Source organism: Penaeus chinensis, chromosome 31 (assembly GCF_019202785.1).
Source record: "Penaeus chinensis breed Huanghai No. 1 chromosome 31, ASM1920278v2, whole genome shotgun sequence".
Classification (NCBI taxonomy): domain Eukaryota; kingdom Metazoa; phylum Arthropoda; class Malacostraca; order Decapoda; family Penaeidae; genus Penaeus; species Penaeus chinensis.
This window is the reverse complement of record NC_061849.1, coordinates 19,798,039-19,816,765: the sequence shown is the minus strand read 5'-3', so window position 1 is coordinate 19,816,765 and position 18,727 is coordinate 19,798,039. Positions and strand designations below refer to the sequence as shown.

Genomic DNA, 18,727 nt, shown 5'->3' with positions numbered 1-18,727 from the left:
ATACTATATTATATATATATACATATCATATATATATATATATATATATATATATATACATTATATACATTATATACATTATATACATTATATACATTATATATACACATATATATATTATATATAAATATATATAATTATATATTTTATATAATAACAAATTAATATATATGTATATATGTATATATGTTTAAACATACATATATATATACTGATATATAAATCAATATATATCAATATATATATATATATATATATCAATATATATATATATCAATATATATATATATATATATATATATATATATATCAATATATATATATCAATATATATATATATATATATCAATATATATATATATATCAATATATATCAATGTATATATATATATATATATATATAATATAACCAGAGCAAATAATGCTACAAATACACAATAATTTAGTATACTGTTGTTGTTTTTTTCATTAATTATATAATTTTGGTTATACTATTTTACCATTCACCTTGAACTTCTATAACCTGATTAATCTCTTCTCCTATAAAGACACAATTTGTGATAATAACTTCCAGAATCCCCTTTGGAATCATTCTATATATTTCTATTTTGCTGTCACATACACCTTACAATAGTCAAAGATACTAATAACTATATACATTATTCATATGAAATATAATTTCTCACAGTAATCCATATATTCAATATAAAAAATACAAAAATATTTAACCCAATGTTTACCTGTTTATCAGATATCAAGAAAATTGGCAATAACATCATATTCATAATAGGTACCTTTATATAATTTCCTGATGCACACACGCACACACGCACACACTCACAAAAAAAAAAAAAAAAAAAAAAAAAAAAAATACATATAAAATTTACAATTAGACAAAAAAATAGATACTAGTACCAAGTAACTCCTTATACTATATGATCAAAAATCTCCAAACAATGATTCAGCATCAACACTGTTGAGCAGATCTCTAACTTCCTTTTCTTCAGTTTCCTGTATCTGCATATTGCTATTAAGAAAAAAATCACAGGGACCACTGCTTGTTCTGCCAGATGCTGTGGTTGCATCCTGCTGTCCTGTTGGCCGAAAGGAAAAGAATGGTTTGCTCTGTGATGAACTAGTGTTTTGAGGTTGTTGTGCTCTTAGCTGTGGTCTTTCAGATCTAGCAGTATAATTTCTGCTCATGATTGGAGCTGATACTCTTGGCTGACTGAATTGAAATCCCCTTGATTGGGGAGAATTTGTAATGCCAGGCAGGACCGAACTGACTCCAGACTGCAACTTCGGACCATTTGCACTGGCAGTAAGTGTTAAATTATTCTTGCTCTGCACTCTTGGACTGTAATTCTGAACTGAGCTGTTGCCACCTACTTTTGGAGACCTATAATTTGGCAACTGTTTTTGATTTAAGGACACTTGATTGGGGTGGAGCAAATTTCTAGCAAAAGAATCATTCATGGAAAAAAGGGATTGATTATTATTCAATGACATATCCATTATTTCATCCTCTTCCTCCTCCACAATTGCTCTTGAACAGGCTGCAGTTTTGGGAGCAGCTGCTTCATTATATAACTCATTCTTGTCTACTTCACTAATCAGTGTTCTGACAACATTTCCAGAATCATCTGGAGTATAGATGGTAACAACAGTATTGAGGGTAATATTGAGATAGTGCTTCCGTAGGTGTTCTCTTGAAGTGGTTCTTACACCAACAGGAGACAGAACAGTCACCCCACGCAGAAGCAGAACAGACCCGGTTTGTAGCACAGCTCCATACTCCTCCATCACTGAACTTGCAATTGTGGCATTCATTTCACCTGGAAAATACAGGTTAAAAATTTCACTTCACTTTTACAGATAATGCATGTACAACAAATACACATTTTATTATGTCCTAAGTTTTGGTAAGGTTAACAAACTGACAAATTAGTATGAACCAGTACATTTTCTGCAATACTTCTTCCACTAAACTGTTCCATAAAGTTCAGTAAAACATTTTGCATGCTACTAAAACTGGCAAATAAAAAAGGTCATGATTAATTCTTTTAATATACTATCAAACAGGAGTTACAATTAAAATGTTTCTAGAAACATAAATATATGATACATGGACATGTAACATTAGTTCTTGCATTTGGAAAATCAGGTTAATTGCTAGTGTATTGTTTAAACTCACAAATGTTAAAGACATCTACAATAAATACCCTAGAGCAAAATAATTGTAGTTTTAAAATTCATAAAAATAAATCAAGATCTGTGTGTATTGTGTTGTGTTCTGTGGGTGTGTTGTGTTGTGTGCTTGTGTTGTGTTGTGTTGTGTGCGTGCGTTGTGTTGTGTACTTGTGTTGTGTTGTGTGCGTGCGTTGTGTTGTGTGCGTGCGTTGTGTTGTGTGCGTGCGTGCGTGCGTTGTGTTGTGTTGTGTGTGCGCGTTGTGTTGTGTGTGCGCGTTGTGTTGTGTGTGCGCGTTGTGTTGTGTGCGTGCGTTGCATTGTGTGCGTGCGTTGCATTGTGTGCGTGCGTTGCATTGTGTGCGTGCTGTGTGCGTGCGTTGCGTTTGGTGTCTGTTGTGTTGTGTACGTGCGTTGTGTTGTGTGCGTGCGTTGCGTTGTGTGCGTCTGTTGTGTTGAGTGCGTGCGTTGTGTTGTGTGCGTGCCTTGTGTTGTGTGCGTGCGTTGTGTTATGTGCGTGTGTTGTGTGCGTGCGTTGTGTTGTGTGCGTGCGTTGCGTTGCGTTGTGTTTTGTTGCGTTGTGTGCGTGCGTTGTGTTGTGTGCGTGCGTTGTGTGCGTGCATTGTGTTGTGTGCGTGCGTTGTGTAGTGTGTGTGCGTTGTGTTGTGTGCGTGCGTTGCGTTGTGTGCGTCTGTTGTGTTGTGTGCATGTGTTGAGTTGTGTGCGTGTGTTGTGTTGTGTTGTGTGCGTGCCTTGTGTTGTGTGCGTGCGTTGCATTGTGTGCGTGCGTTGTGCTGTGTGCGTGCGTTGCGTTGTGGTGTGTTGTGTGTTTTGTGTGTTTTGTGTGTGCGTGCGTGCGTGCGTGCGTGCGTGCGTGCGTGCGTCTGTGTGTGTGTGTTTGTGTGTGTTTGTAGTAGACTGTGATCCAGCTGTGAAGAAAGATGCAAATATATGTACAAGGGACTGGTTTGAATGGGAGGTATAACATAAGGTGGATAAATATAGGCAAGACATAAAGGGAGTGTGTGAGGAAGAGACAAAATGGTATGGGAATTGGTATAGGAGGATATAAGAAAAGTTTCTTGGGGGCAGATAATGGATGGGTTATAGGAAGAAAGGATATGACAAAGGTCAGGTCTGTTAGAACAGAAACTATGAATATTCCAATGTAGGACAACTATTATGAAGTTAATCTAAGAGTGATAACAATACGTGTCAGAGCAGAACACTCTGAGTGTGGAGGGGGTGGGAGTTGTGAAATTGGGGGGGTGGATGAGGGGTTTCTGTGTCAATTTGGGACTTGAGCAGATGGTTTTAAATATATTTTCTGCAATGGAGTTGGTTGCAGATTTTTGAGATATAAAGGTTTTCTTATGAGGGGGGGGGGAGGAGACTGGTATATGAGCAGCTGAGGCAGAGGTAGGTGGAGGTGAGTGTGTGGTAAGAGAAAGAGAAGGAGGGGAAAATTTACATTATTGGTGTAGGGAGTATGATAAAAATCTCATTGAAATGCTTCCTGTCTGGTTTTATGCAGAGTGAGGCCAAGTTGCCACCTCAGACTAAAACTTGTAGGTGGGGCAGCCCCTATAAAATGCATTTAATTTGACATGTGTGTGACTGTGCAGAGCAGTTTGATTGATAATGACCAGGTTAGGCTCATAGAGGACATTGCCCTGTGGAATGGCAGTGCTTGGCAGGATGCTCTAGACACCAACAATACTGATACTGGAGGGGGGAGGTTGATATGGTTGTACTGGGAGGGCTTCTCTGCAAATAAAAACATTTATTGGGAGGTCATGTAACAGAAAGTTATCTTAGCAATGTTGGTAGGAATTTTACAGTGGCCTCTGGGGGGAATGGTATAGCATTATTTTGATACTGCATCATAGTCCCTGAGGCAATTGTGTAGGCCTTCTTCAAAATCTGACCAATTTTTGTCACAGACAGGGCAGTTTGTTAGGGAGATGGAGACAGTTCTGGCACAAGGATGAGGTTAGGCATGAATGGATTTTCTGGTGAAGTCTATCAGGGTTGATAATGCTTTAGCTTGGGTTTCGGATGTAACTGTGAGAAGACGGGAATGATTGGGGTGGCTGAAAGAAGGAAACTTTGCCTACTTGGTTTTGGAGGTAACACTGGAAGAGGAGAGTGTTGTCAGAGTAAGGAGCGGTGGGGGGTTCACGAAAAATCAGTTCCATTTGGCTGGGCTACAATGAGTATTTAAGATGTTTGTAGAGGTGGAGGTAGTAGAAGGACGGAGACATGTGGAAGCGAGAATAGTTTTAAGTGAGGTAAAATTGTGATGCTGATGCTGATGATGATGATGCTGATAATAACAATAATAATAATAATAATAATGATAACAATAACAATAATGATGATAATAATAATAATATTAATAACAGCAACAATAACAACAAAAATAACACTGGAAGATTAAAATATGAAGAACCTACCTGTTTTGTCTTTCAGCAAAGCTTGGGCATCAACATGAGTCACATCTAGATTCCGTAGCATAACTGCTAAAAAGGGCACTTTTCTCACTGCAGCCTGGCCCCTCAAGCTTGCTCTTCGAAGAACCCATTTAATGTTGAAGACTTCAAGTGGGCACTTGGGATTATTCTGGTCTAATTCTAAGTCATTTAACATCTGCTGCCATGGGCCACTGGTAAAATCATTTGCAGAATTTTGCGAACACACCACTTCCTGAAATATAATAAAATATCATCATTGGAATAGAACTTACTTCTACTATACAAAAAGGAAGATAAATTAACCCAAAGTTTAAGGGGGCTGTTTGTGGAAATAGCTGACTTCTTTATTTACTGGATAAAACCAATACATGACATATCTCTACTTTTACAAATATATCACTTGCTACATCTCAGATTCATAACTCAATGATTTACAGAAAAACACACGCAAAAAAAACAAGTTTGCAGAAAAACAAAAATACATAAAACAGATGTAACCAAATGACTATGGTCCATGAAAACATTACCAGAGAAACCATATGTAGTCTGGAAACTTTGCAATGGAATGGATGTTAAGATTTCTTTTTAGTAGTGAGATTAAATTTTAATATATTTAGTCAAGACTATTTTTCTATATATCATGAAAATTCTTAATCATTTGAAAAAATTCAATGTGTTTGCTCTTTAACCCAACCACCACAGTTTTCTGTTCTGTCCCCAGTAATTTTTTGTGAATTTTGTTACATACAGATTGCTCCACATGTGCTCATCTGGAAAGGAGTGTATCAGTCCCTAATTACCAATCCTGATTTCCCTAGTCTTTGAATTGACAGGAAAATTTGTTTTTCTTTTAATACAATTGAAATTAATACTGTTATTGTTATTGATGTTATGATTATTAAATTTAAATTAAAATCTTAGTAACATTTAAGACAATAAAATAATGCAAAAGAACCTTTCCAAAAGTCGAGGAAAAGGGTAAACAGGTAAGATAGGTAGGACTAATAACGAACTCCTTGGTGACTAAGCACTGGTAGAACCATCTATGTGTAATACAATAAATAAACTTGTATTACAGTGGGCATGACACGTATTCTTGCCATACGTATTGATTGGGTTAAAATGATGTAAGTCCCATTAAAACTGGTCAATCGGTAATAGACTAATTTCAGAGAATGTGCAATAAACTATCGTCTCGAGATAGTGCACTGAGGAGTGATAAAAGTGTTTTTCCCGGTTAGTAATGTGTGTAGATATTTCTATTTTTACTTTCACTCTGCTTTCTACAACACTGGTAATGTATTTTAATGAGTTACTGAAGCAACAGAATGCTAAAATGGTGCCACTGTTTCTATATATCTACCTGCTAAATGAGTTCCATTTATAATAGATCATGAATAGAAAAAAGAAAAGAAATGAAAATGTAAATATGCCTTCAAGGCATATGAAAAAAATTGTAAATTGCTGTCAGCTGATGTGTACCCAGCCATCAAATAGGTTCCACAAGTGTTGCAAGTATTTTAATTTTAGAGCATTTATTCATATAAATATCCAGTGTATTGTCTCCATGAGACTCCCTTAGTAAGAACCATTACTTTTTAATTGGCAATGTAAATTTGTTACAAGTTTGTGCAATGATGCACAAATGATATATAATATTTACAAATATTTCACTATTCTTTTTATTAAACAGAAATCCTTTATATGATTAAAAATATATACCTATACATTCGGTATGTGTTTTGTTTATATATTCATTGGCAAGGTATCCCCGTTATCATTCATTGATATAACAGTGAAATATGCACATTCTTCAATGGCTGACAACCAAAATTTACGTACATGAAACTTGAAAAATAATGCCTCTTTTATAGTTGGGGGGAAAGACATACTGGAGGGTTTGTATTTTAAAGTAAAGAAGTATAATTAAATTATAAACCATGCAACACACAGAGCAGTGACTTTTTTTCTGTTAACATTATACACTATGAAATACTGCCATTGAGGATTAGTATTTACCTAGCATATATTTTCATGAAGTATACACTAAATACGGTTTTATATTATATTCTCATATGTCTGGTAGGGGACGAGGGCAACAGATACCTTTGCCAACAGAGTAGCATATACTCAGTGCCACATAAGGCTCAGAAATTGATGAATCATGCATTGTTTTTCTGAGTTTAATTACCTGTACAAGGTTTTTTTACAATTTCTTTTTCAACATGGGTTGAAATAGAAAACTATACCTACACAGACTGAAGAATGTAAGAAGGGCTACCACAATCAGGACTTCCCAGAAAAGTGAAGGAGAGAGAAGAGAGGGTGGAGGAAGCTCCCACTACTTGCCAAGAGCCACCTCTCACAAGAGAGCAATTGCCTGCATCTCCATGCCATTCCTCGCCACTCCCCACCAATTGTTACAAGGAATTTCACATGAATTTCCCTACCCATCAGACCATTTTAGAACACTGTGCTGGGTTCAAAAAGAGTAGTTTACTCACAACTTTATTTAGTAGACATTTAAAGTCTCTGATACCCTCACCCTCGAGTGAATGGTAGGCTTACCTTTATAAGGTGGGAACAAATGCCTAATTAGTACTTAGAATGCAACAGAAAACATGCTTACATATTTGGCTTATATTATAATATAAATTTAGAGTTTTGATAAAGTTTTGATCTTGACTTTTAACCCATTCACCCCGGATTTATGATCTATCCCCTGTAGTTTTTGATGAATTTTGTTACATACAGATGGCTCCACATGTGCTCAGCCGGCAAGGAGTCTATCAGTAGGCCCTAATTACCGATCCGATTTCCCCATTTCTTGAATTGGCAGGAAAATTAATACCATTGCTATCGATACTGTTATTATTGTTATTGATGTTATGATTATTAATTTGTCATTAAAATATTTTAGACAATGAAATGATACAAAAGACCCTTTCTTAAAGTGAAAGAAAAGGGTAAACAGGTGAGATAGGTAGTTTCTAATAACTGGCTATTTGGTGATTAAGAACATGTAGAGCCATCTATGTGTAAATACAATAAATAAATGTGTATTACAGTGGGCATGGCATATATTATTGCCACATGGGGCAAATGGGTTAAGTCAGGGTAAAGGACCTCATTTCTCAAAAAGTTGTTTTCAATACTATAAATCAAAATAACAGTTGTTATCAGCCCAAATTCCTTGAAAGAGGTCTCGTTGGAAAGAATGGACAGTTTACTACAATTTCTATGAATAAAATACTCAACAGGAATGCACAGAAATGTGAGAAAAAATTAATATTATTAATATATATATATATATATATATATATATATATATAATGCAAAGGTCATTGCAAAAACATTACAAAAAATGATATATGAGTAAAATCTGATTTTTTTTTTTTTTTAAGAGTGAAAATGAAGTTAATGTAGCTGGAGATCAACAGCATACCCCTTGAAAGTAACAACAACAACAACAAAATTTTTACCTGAGGTACAGGAACTGGAGCAGCTTTCTCTTGTAGTTTTAGTACAGAAGATTCTGTTGCACTGGATCCCTTGAAATTGATTTTTTTGTTTTAAATCAATGAACTAATACTCAGTAAAGCTATCATTTTCATCCCAACTCTAACATCTTGTACACAAAAGATCTCTGCAAACTGCAAAAAATGTTCTTTAGAAAATAATGAAATTGTGTATCACATAGGGGATGCATGTGATTTAAAAGCATATCAGTGAAGGTGCAACTAGTTATCTCCCCCCCCCCCCTCCAAATCCTAGAAATCCTTTCCTATTCCAAGCAGGAAACAGATTCACAGTTCCCCAGTTCCCCAACATAGATTCACAGTTCACCAAAAACAGAATACAAACAGTGGAACACAAATTAAAACTTAAAACCTTAATCTGAACAGGTCAAACCTTAAACAATTTTTTGGGGATAATATCTTTCTCTAACCTTAATTTTTTACCAAATAACATGCATTTCAATAGGTATACATACACAATCTACTAAGTTTCAGTAAATGCACAGATTACACTCAATTTCCCTACATCTTTAGACAATACCATCTGGATATGGAAGAGGACAAATAAATGCTAAATATCTAGGATATGTTGTAACAATGTATCACTGCTCAAGAAGATTGTATGCATTTTATATACAATTAAACACAACTAAAATAAAGTATATATCAATTCTCAAAGTAGCCAAAACCTTACCAGGTCAGGTAAGATCCCTGCCGGTCCTGGGAACTTCCTTCTCTGGATCAGTGGTCCTCCAGGGCTCCTGATGGTGCAGATGCTAGGTGTATCTGGTTTGATGGGTGTGAAATATAAAGCCAAATTCTTCCCTATAGCTTTCTGGTTATTATTCACTGGTAATGATGATTGTGGCACCAATGTAAGTTCATTATTTTCACCATAGTGAGCTTTTTTGCTAAGGGATGCACAGGTCTTACCATTCCCAGATGCATCATGTGGCAGCTTCCTCTTTTCTGGCCGCAAAGTGGACATGCTGTTATTTTTCACAGATTCCAGGAGAACCTTGGTTCTGAAGCTATCTTGTGACAAAGGATTATATTTCTTTGTTACATTCAGTGACTTGAGGATTTTTGATCTGAAATCTACATTTCCATCACTAATTTTATTTGAGTTGACAGAGTTACCATCTCCATCTATGTGCTGTGTAGATGAGAATGGTTGAGGCACTGTACAAGTAGAATCTGGTGGCATGTTATCACCCTGCGATTGTTGGCCACTGAGAGTACCTTCTTTACTCAGTTCAAAAGGAAAATCCTCACTAAAATCAAAACTGTCATCAGTTACATACTTGCTGGCACATACACTTTTTTGTGGAACAAACTGTTTTTTTAAAACTTCTTCACAAACTTTCTTATCTTGAAAACTTGCATTTGGCAAGTTTTGAGATACAGACTCATTTGTATTAAAGCTCCCTCCAGCTGTCTCGATCTGTAACACATCTTGCAAGAAATCCTGTCGAACAAACAATAAATAGTTGATTTACTAAGTAAAAATACCATTTAAATATTTAAATGTAAATAAAAGAGGATAAAGAAAGAGGTAGAGTAAAAGATGATGGTGATGAAGATGGGGTGGAGGTGATGGTGATAATGACATGGATATGATAATGATTAAGTTAAATTTGATGATGATGGCAACAATGATAATGTGATGACAATATGATGATGTTGGAAATGATGTATGTCACACCTAGTTGTTTTTTGCTCAGTGTCATATTTCCTATGTTAAGTGTTACTACTTTTCTCTAAACCAGTGTCAAAGATGAAGTTGTCAGGTTGTGATTACTTCTGACCTTTCATTGCACTCTTTTTCTTTCCAATAGCAGACTGGGTTTTAATACTTTTTTCTTATTCCCTTTTGTTATCTCTCTTCTCCTTGTTTCCACCCTTTTTAAACCATCTTTTTTAAAGATGTTCATAGTTTCACGGGAGAACAAGTTTGAGTACAATCATCTGTACAGTGCTAGTTTCCTTAACTTAACATGGATTTGTGTATTAAGGAGGGTGGTGTTCCTTGTCTTTTTCACTTGATCTGCATGGCTGGCAATTAGGGTGTCATACAATGTCTCACGACACCAAAAATCTGTCTCATGACCAGAGGTGAGACAGACCCTAAGCTCTGCGCACTGTTGTGACTTAATGGAAATGGCTGCGGTTGATGGCTGGCTGTACTGTACTGGTTATTTTTTGACTGGTACACAGTTTTTTTATGGCTTTTGAGATCTTATGGTGGGTTGTACTGCGAAATAGATACCCAATATAAGTACAAATTTGAAAATAACCAAAGTAAAAGGAATGCATCTGGCAACTCGATAAATGTTTACCACCTATTCAATTCCTGTCACATAAGAGGTGTCACATAAGCTGTAAGTCTGAAAAGATGGCTATTATTCTTCATGTGAAATGTGGAAGTTGCATAAACTTTTTCATCTTACCATATCCACAGTGCGTGAGCTTTGTGTCCAAATCAGACAATTTCAATGATTGTAGACATTTACTTGACTTCTTGATTGCATTATATTAACTAATCAAGATACAAGAATGATTTTGAAGACACTCATCCCACTAAAGTCAATACTATATCATATGACTTGGGTACACTGGAAAATTTTACCATGTCATTCCAGCAACCTTTATGATTGACTTCAAATGTCACCCATATAAAAGGCACAGAAACATTTTATGCACCTTTATATTTTTAAAAATTTATCTCTAGAAACTTTGAAGCGATTCATAATTAATCAAAATATAAATCTATATCAGAGACTACATGAAATATATCTGAAAAATATCATGCTCTGATTGGTTGGCAGGGTGTATCAAGATAGAGACATACACTTTTGCCAACTTTTCCAGTGGTAATTTTGGTGTAGCATGAAGTCTCACAATACCCAAAACCTGTCTCATGATCGGAGGCAAGACAGGCCACCGACACCACCCATTGCTGTGACATAATGGGGGTGGCCATGGGTGATGGCTTGCTGGTTTATTGTAGTAGAAGTAGTAGTAGAAGTAGTAGTAGAAGTAGTAGTAGAAGTAGTAGTAGAAGTAGTAGTAGAAGTAGTAGTAGAAGCAGTAGAAGCAGTAGTAGCAGTAGTAGTAGTAGTAGTAGCAGTAGTAGTTGCAGTAGTAGTAGTAGCAGTAGTAGTAGTAGCAGTAGCAGCAGCAGCAGTAGTAGTAGTAGTAGTAGTAGTAGTAGTAGTAGTAGCAGTAGCAGTAGCAGTAGCAGTAGCAGTAGCAGTAGCAGCAGCAGCAGCAGCAGTAGTAGTAGTAGTAGTAGTAGTGTAGTAGTAGTAGTGTAGTAGTAGTAGTGTAGTAGTAGTAGTAGTAGAAGTAGTAGTAGTAGTAGTAGTGTAGTAGTAGTAGTAGTAGTACTTGTAACAGTCTCAGGACCTTAGTACAATGGCTAGCAGGGGTAGTTATAGTTGTATAACGGCTTGACCCTTTATTAACCCATTCGCGACGGGGAAAATGAACAAAAAATGGGGAAAATGCTGTGCTCATTTTTTATAATTTTTGTGAAATGTCTCTACACATAGATCGCTCTGCCTTACCTAAATTCACCTTTCCTTGAATTGGCGGGAAAATGTATTTTTTACTAGTGCTAGGAATATGGATGGTGGTATTTTTATTATAAACATTATAATTACTATAATGTTATAAACAATAGTAATAGCAAAATAAGATACCAATTTTTTTTTTTCATAAATTAAAGAAAAGGGACTGGCGAGACAGGCAGTACTCGTAATTGGCCAATTGGTGTTTAGTACAAGTGTAGCCATCTATGTGTAAAAACAATTAAACAAGTAAACTCACAGTAGGCATGTCATGGATACGTGACATGCCCATCACGAATGGGTTAAGGAAGAGTAAAACACAGTAAGGGAACACACAAGACATTGCTGAGCTGATCACAGTGTCGTGTGTCCGGCCAGCCAGCCTTAGGAGGGCTGGAGGCTGGTGGTGACCATATCAGGATGACTTCTGGAAGTGAACTGAAAGGGTCAGATGAGTGGTGGTGGTGGTGGTAGGGGTGGTGGTGGTAGTGGGGGTAGTAGTGGTGGTGGTGGTAGTGGAGGTAGTGGTGGTGGTGGTGGTAGTGGGGGTAGTGGTGGTGGTGGTGGTGGTAGTGGAGGTAGTGGTGGTGGTGGTAGTGGGGGTAGTGGTGGTGGTGGTGGTAGTGGGGGTAGTGGTGGTGGTGGTGGTAGTGGGGGTAGTGGTGGTGGTGGTGGTGGTGGTGGTGGTAGTGGAGGTAGTGGTGGTGGGGGTGGTAGTAGTGGTTGTGGTAGTGGTGGTAGTGGTGGTGGTGGTGGTGGTAGTGGGGGTAGTGGTGGTGGTGGTGGTAGTGGAGGTGGTGGTGGGGGTAGTGGTGGTGGTGGTAGTGGTGGTGGTAGTGGAGGTAGTGGTGGTGGGGGTGGTAGTGGTGGTTGTGGTAGTGGTGGTGGTGGTAGTGGAGGTAGAGGTGGTGGGGGTGGTGGTGGTGGTTGTGGTAGTGGTGGTGGTAGTGGGGGTAGTGGTGGTGGTGGTAGTGGTGGTGGTAGTGGTGGTAGTAGTAGTGGTGGTAGTAGTGGTAGTGGTGGTAGTAGTGGTAGTGGTGGTAGTAGTGGTAGTGGTGGTAGTAGTGGTAATGGTGGTAGTAGTAGTAATGGTGGTCATAGTAGTAATGGTGGTAGTAGTAGTAATGGTGGTGGTAGTAGTAGTGGTGTTGGTGGTGGTGGTGGTGGTAGTGGTGGTAGTAGTAGTAGTGGTAGTGGTGGTAGTAGTGGTAGTAGTAGTAATGGTGGTAGTAGTAGTAGTAATGGTGGTAGTAGTAATAGTGTTAGTAGTAGTGGTGGTGGTGGTAGTAGTAGTAGTGGTGGTAGTAGTAATAGTGTTAGTAGTAGTGGTAGTGGTAGTAGTAGTGGTGGTAGTAGTAATGGTGGTGGTAGTAGTGGTGGTGGTGGTGGTAGTGGTGTGTGGTAGTAGTGGTGGTGGGTATAGTGTGGTGGTGGTAGTATGGTGGTAGTAGGTGTGTAGTGGGTGGTGTGTAGTGGTGGTGGTAGTGTGGTGTGGTAGTAGTGGTGGTAGTGAGTGGTGGTAGTAGTGGTGTGGGTAGTAGTGGTGTGGTATAGTGGTGGTGTAGTGGTGTGTGGTAGTAGTGGTGGTGTGGTAGTAGTGTGGGGTAGTAGTGTGGTGGTGGTAGTATGTGGTGGTGGTGGTATATGGTGGTGTGTGTAGTAGTGGTGTGGTAGTAGTGGTGGTGGTAGTAGTGGTGTGGTAGTGTGTGGTGTTGGTGGTGTAGTGTGTGGGTGTATGGTGGTGGGTGGTAGTGGTGGTGGTGTGGTAGTGGTGGGTAGTGTGGTGGTGGTGGTAGTGGTGTGGTAGTGTAGTGGTGGTGTGGTAAATGGTGGTGGTGTAGTGTGGTGGTGTAGTGTAGTGGTGGTGGTATAGTGTGGTGGTGGTAGTTGGTGGTGTAAGTGGTGTAGTGTGGTAGTAGTGTGGTGTGTAGTGGGTGGTTGGGTAGTGGTGTGGAGTGGGTGGTAGTAGTGGTTGGGTATAGTGGTGGTGTATGTGGTGTGGGTGGTAGTGGTGTGGTAGTAGTGGTGGTGGTAGTGGTGTGGTAAGGTAGTGGTGGTGGGTGGTAGTAGTGTGGTGGTAGGTGGTAGTAGTGGTGGTGGTAGTGGTAGTATGTGGTGTGTGAGTAGTGGTGGTGGTAGTAGTGGGTGTGTGGAGGGTGTGGTGGTGGTGTGGTGGTGGTGTGTGTGGGTGGTGGTGGTAGGTGTGGGGGTAGTAGGTGGTGGTATTAGTATTGGTGGTGGTAGTAGTGTGGTGTTAGTGTGGGTGGTGAGTTAGTGGTGGGTAGTAGTGGGGTGTGTGTATAGTGTGGGGTGGTAGTAGTGGTGTGGTAGATGGTGGTGGTGTATAGGTGGGGGTAGTAGTTGGTGGAGTAGTGGTGGTGGTGGTATGTGGTGTGGTGTGTAGGTGGTGGTGTAGTTGGTGTAGTATGGTGGTGGTAGAGTAGTGTGGTGTGTATGTGTGGTGTGGTAGTTGGTGTGGTAGTATGGGGTGTGGTGGAGTGGTGGTGGTAGTGGTGGGAGGGTGTATGGTGGTGGTGGTATAGTGGTGTGGTGGTGTAGTGGTGGTGGTGGTAGTAGTGTGTGGTGGTAGTAGTGGTGGTGGTGAGTAGTATGGTGGGTAGTGGTAGTGTGTGGTGGTAGTATGGTGTGTAATTAGTGGTGGTGGTGTAGTAGTGGTGTGGTGGTAGTAGGTGGTGGTGGTAGTATGGTGGTGGTAATAGTGGTTGGGGGTGTAGAGTGGTGGTTAATAGTGGGTGGTTGACGTAAAGAGAATTGTCGAAATACGTCTTACATAGTACTGGTGGTAGTAGTGGTGTGTGTGGTGGGTAATAGGTGTGGTGGTATAGTGTGGTGGTGTAGTTGTGGTGGTGGTAGTAGTGGTGGTGTAGTAGTGGTGGTGTAGTAGTGGTGGTAGTAGTGGTAGTAGTGGTGGTAGTAGTGGTGGTAGTAGTGTGGTGGTGGTGGTAGTAGTGGTGGTGGTGGTAGTAGTGGTGGTGGTGGTAGTAGTGGTGGTGGTGGTAGTAGTGGTGGTGGTAGTGGTGGTGGTAGTGGTGTTGGTAGTAGTAGTGGTGGTGGCGGTAGTGGTGGTGGTAGTAGTAATGGTGGTAGTTGTAGTAATGGTGGTAGTAGTGGTGGTGGTAGTGGTGGTGGTGGTGGTAGTAGTAGTAGTAATGGTGGTAGTAGTAGTGGTGGTGGTAGTAGTAGTAATGGTGGTAGTAGTAGTGGTGGTAGTAGTAGTGGTAGTAGTGGTGGTGGTAGTAGTAGTGGTGGCAGTGGTGGTGTGTTGGTGTGTATGTAGTGTGGGTAATGTATATGTATATATGCATGCATGCGTAGCAGCAGCAGCAGTAGTAAAGTAATCAAAACATAGAAACACTTAGTGGCCAATGGATACTTATATCACCAACTGGAATATTGGACAAAATATATAGTAGTAGTAGTGATGGTGGTGGTGGTGGTAGTAGTGGTGGTGGTGGTAGTGGTGTTGGTAGTAGTAGTGGTGGTGGTGGTAGTGGTGGTGGTAGTAGTAATGGTGGTAGTAGTAGTAATGGTGGTAGTAGTAGTAATGGTGGTAGTAGTTGTGGTGGTGGTGGTGGTAGTAGTAGTAGTGGTGGTAGTAGTAGTAATGGTGGTAGTAGTAGTGGTGGTGGTAGTAGTAGTAATGGTGGTAGTAGTAGTAATGGTGGTAGTATTAGTAATGGTGGTAGTATTAGTAATGGTGGTAGTAGTAGTAATGGTGGTAGTAGTAGTGGTGGTAGTAGTAGTGGTAGTAGTGGTGGTGGTAGTAGTAGTGGTGGCAGTGGTGGTGTGTTGGTGTGTATGTAGTGTGGGTAATGTATATGTATATATGCATGCATGCGTAGCAGCAGCAGCAGTAGTAAAGTAATTAAAACATAGAAACACTTAGTGGCCAATGGATACTTATATCACCAACTGAAATATTGGACAAAATATATAATACAAACTGAACAAAACAGAAACAAACATTATTGGCATCGAAAATCTTTAACCGACTCACATCATCATCAAAAAAATCTTCTTCCCCGTCGAACATGACTGGAAATGAGGAATCAGGAAGGGAAACGAATTCACTTGCCCCGCCTTCGTGCCTCAGCTGTGCATGTAAACAAAAGTCGAGACAAGTGAAGATTGGGAAGCGAAACGACGGAAAACCTTGTCGCACATATATTTCCTTCTTCTTCTTTCTTCTCACATATTTACTTTCGCCAATATTCCTTGTTACTCTAAGTAATTCTAACAGAATATCTGTTTTTTGTGTGTGTGTGTTTTTTTTTTTTTTTTTTTACTGCCTTGGAAAAGTTAATTGTTGTGTTTGAGCTGTACGAAAGGGAGACAGCTTGAAGCATAAACTCAATTGTGTTTTTTTTTTTCTTAAGGAGTAATCTATGCAGATAAAATATCTTCACCTATTATCTTCTGTTTTATCTTTAATTGAACTTTAATAAGTTAGTGAATACATCCATTAAGTGGTTCTGACGATTATCAAAAAATAAAAGAAGGTTAAAATGCGCATATAAAATATATCTGTTTTCTCACGTTTTCAGCTTTAAAAAACGGATTCATAGCAAAATCAATTTATTTATATTATAATAATTTTAAAAGATATTAGATAAATTTATTTGTTTCGTATCAATCTTCATTGTCGATATTTTGCTTGGAGAATAGATGTCACTAGTGTTTGTTGGTGTTTGTTTGTTTGTTGTCCTTCTTTTGATTGGGCCTCAAGGAAAGTGAATTCGCCGCAAGAAAGGTCAGGAAGCTCAAGAAGAACACAGATCTTCTCAAATCCATGATATCACGATGAGCTCGAGGAGGTAATTCAGCATTTGTCTCTATTCTCTTGTTTTTTTTTAATAGTGGATTGTTTTTGCCTTTTCACCCTTACCTTTTCCTTGCCCCTTTTCTATATCTTTTCCTTCGTTTCTCTTTCTCTTTTTAGGTTTGGTTTTATGTCGTTATTTTCCTTATTGCCGCATTATATTTCATATGTATTCGCGTTCTCCAATTACCAATTCCTTCTCACATATTTCTTCTCTTTAATTTCTATTTTAGCATCCCTTTTGTGGAAAGGATTAGGATTAAGAATGCATTTTCGGAATTACTTTACTTTCAATAAACTGACAAGGTATTTGCTACCAAGAGGGACACTCGAGAGACAAAGTCCCGAAACCAGGGTGTCATGCCAACCCAAAATCCAAACCTAACCTCACGGATCTTTTATTTATTCCCGAGAGAGGGGCAAGACCCACCTTGTCCCTCCTTTTATTAGCTCTTTGTGTCAACTTGCAGAAAATGCTACATTAAGAATTCTGGCTATGTGAGTGTTATCGGTATCCACATACAATTGTCACATTGAGTGGTCACTGGTAATTGCATATAATTGCAATGGCATTCAAAAGAAATTGCAACTCATGCCGATATTGACTTTGTTCTGTCCACTTCCACTGGGACTTGCTGTGTTTGTGAAGCCATTCTGGCAAAGGCCAAACCACCTATGCATATTTTGGTACTGTAGGGTTCAGGTGGAGTTAGTTATTTTTGATCAATATAGTTTCTCTTCCCAGAAGCCATATAATATGAGGTATAATTTGCCTGCAGTGGACCGAATAACGGAAAATAAGACACTTTTCATCTGTGGTAGTACCTTCCCAAGTTGGTAATAAGAAAGTTATGCAACATGTAGTACTGTGATATACATTTACTGGAAAATGGAATGGCATTATAATAATCAGAGAGAAAAGCTCACTAATACATGAAATAATCTACTTAGGCAAAAAATAATGTTATAAGTGAAGAATATATTTTGCAACAAATACCATGCGAAGAGTAATTCCATTGCAGTTGGGTGAATGTCCAGGGGCTGAGCCCCTGATAGGGAAATGCAGCTATCAGATGGGGATCTGGGACCAAAGCCCCCAAGTTAGAATATTTTTATTTATATAATTTGTGGTGAAAAATAATAAGAAATTCACACATATTACATCTGAATATTTGAAACAATTGAAAGGTTGAATGGCTGTGTGAAACAAAAAAAATCCATCAAAACTGCTGTAGTTATATAATGGTAACTGAATAACAGCTTGGATAGATTGGCAATAAAGACCTTTATTATGAATTAACCTATGTTATCAAGGTTTGATGTATCTATATCTATTTTGTTATAAATAATAAATAGTTGTTTAAAGTAATTTATAATCCCAATTTTTGTTGTTACAATCCACCAGTATTTCATTTACCAGAAGTATATGAATGAAAATAGGAAAGATTATTATGAATATGTAAATAAAACATAAAATTATTTATGATTACATAAAATAATGTGTGTATTTAGATTAATTTACAGGTGTCTAGATTTATGTTTAATGAATAGATGATGATGTACCTTGATATATCCCTGTTATATAGAATGGGAATAAGGGAGGAGGAAGAGATCTATGATTTGGCTGGGTGAAATATTCCATATTGTATACTAGAATCAGTACTTCACAATTCCTAAATCTAATTCACAAGAAAAGAGTCAGGAAAATACAACTGGCAGAGGAGGGCCTACAAAAGAAATGAGAATATGGAGTTTTGCAAGATAAATGGGGACAAGCATAGGAGGTTCCATTTGCACTCATAAGGTACTTTTACTTTGATTTTTATAGATAGAGTTACATTTAGATAACATATATGATAAATATTTAGTTATGTAAGTACTTTTTGTATATTATTAAAGTTGATCCCATGCACATCCTTGTTAAAATTTTGGATGATTCTATAGTTATATACATATTTATAAATTACAGTAGAAAGAGGACTCAGAATATATTATTTTCAGGCATATTGTTACTATTGTAGATTATTATGATATGGAAGTATTGTATACATAATGGCCATCCCTATTATTATTTCCAAAAATCATATTCTTTGATATCATTTGACAATTCTCATTGACAAATAAATATCAATCTAC

The 18,727-nt window shown here is 38.1% G+C and overlaps 2 protein-coding genes across 5 annotated transcripts in view; one reads left to right on the top strand and one right to left on the bottom strand.

The window, feature by feature from the left end:
* Positions 1–576: 576 nt before the first annotated feature.
* LOC125041857 lies at positions 577–16,295 on the bottom strand. Of its 4 annotated transcripts, none has more exons than XM_047637218.1 (6): positions 15,770–16,295; positions 9,113–9,647; positions 8,874–8,965; positions 8,144–8,212; positions 4,644–4,893; positions 577–1,835 (listed from the first exon to the last, which is right to left on the bottom strand). In XM_047637218.1, the coding sequence occupies exons 1-6, from the start codon at positions 15,803–15,805 to the stop codon at positions 940–942; spliced, it is 1,878 nt and encodes a 625-aa protein (XP_047493174.1). In that variant the 5' UTR covers positions 15,806–16,295; the 3' UTR covers positions 577–939. The 4 variants fall into 4 exon arrangements, with proteins under 4 accessions (XP_047493174.1, XP_047493177.1, XP_047493175.1 ...); XM_047637221.1 differs by having other exon boundaries at positions 9,113–9,277; XM_047637219.1 differs by having other exon boundaries at positions 9,113–9,270.
* A 138-nt stretch (positions 16,296–16,433) lies between these two features.
* Positions 16,434–18,727, top strand: part of LOC125041856 (tyrosine-protein phosphatase non-receptor type 11-like) — a 122,360-nt gene continuing 120,066 nt past the window's right edge. The window contains exon 1 of the mRNA XM_047637215.1: positions 16,434–16,586. Coding sequence (XP_047493171.1) covers positions 16,573–16,586 — 14 coding nt within the window. The 5' untranslated portion in view covers positions 16,434–16,572. The remainder of the gene's footprint in view (positions 16,587–18,727) is intronic.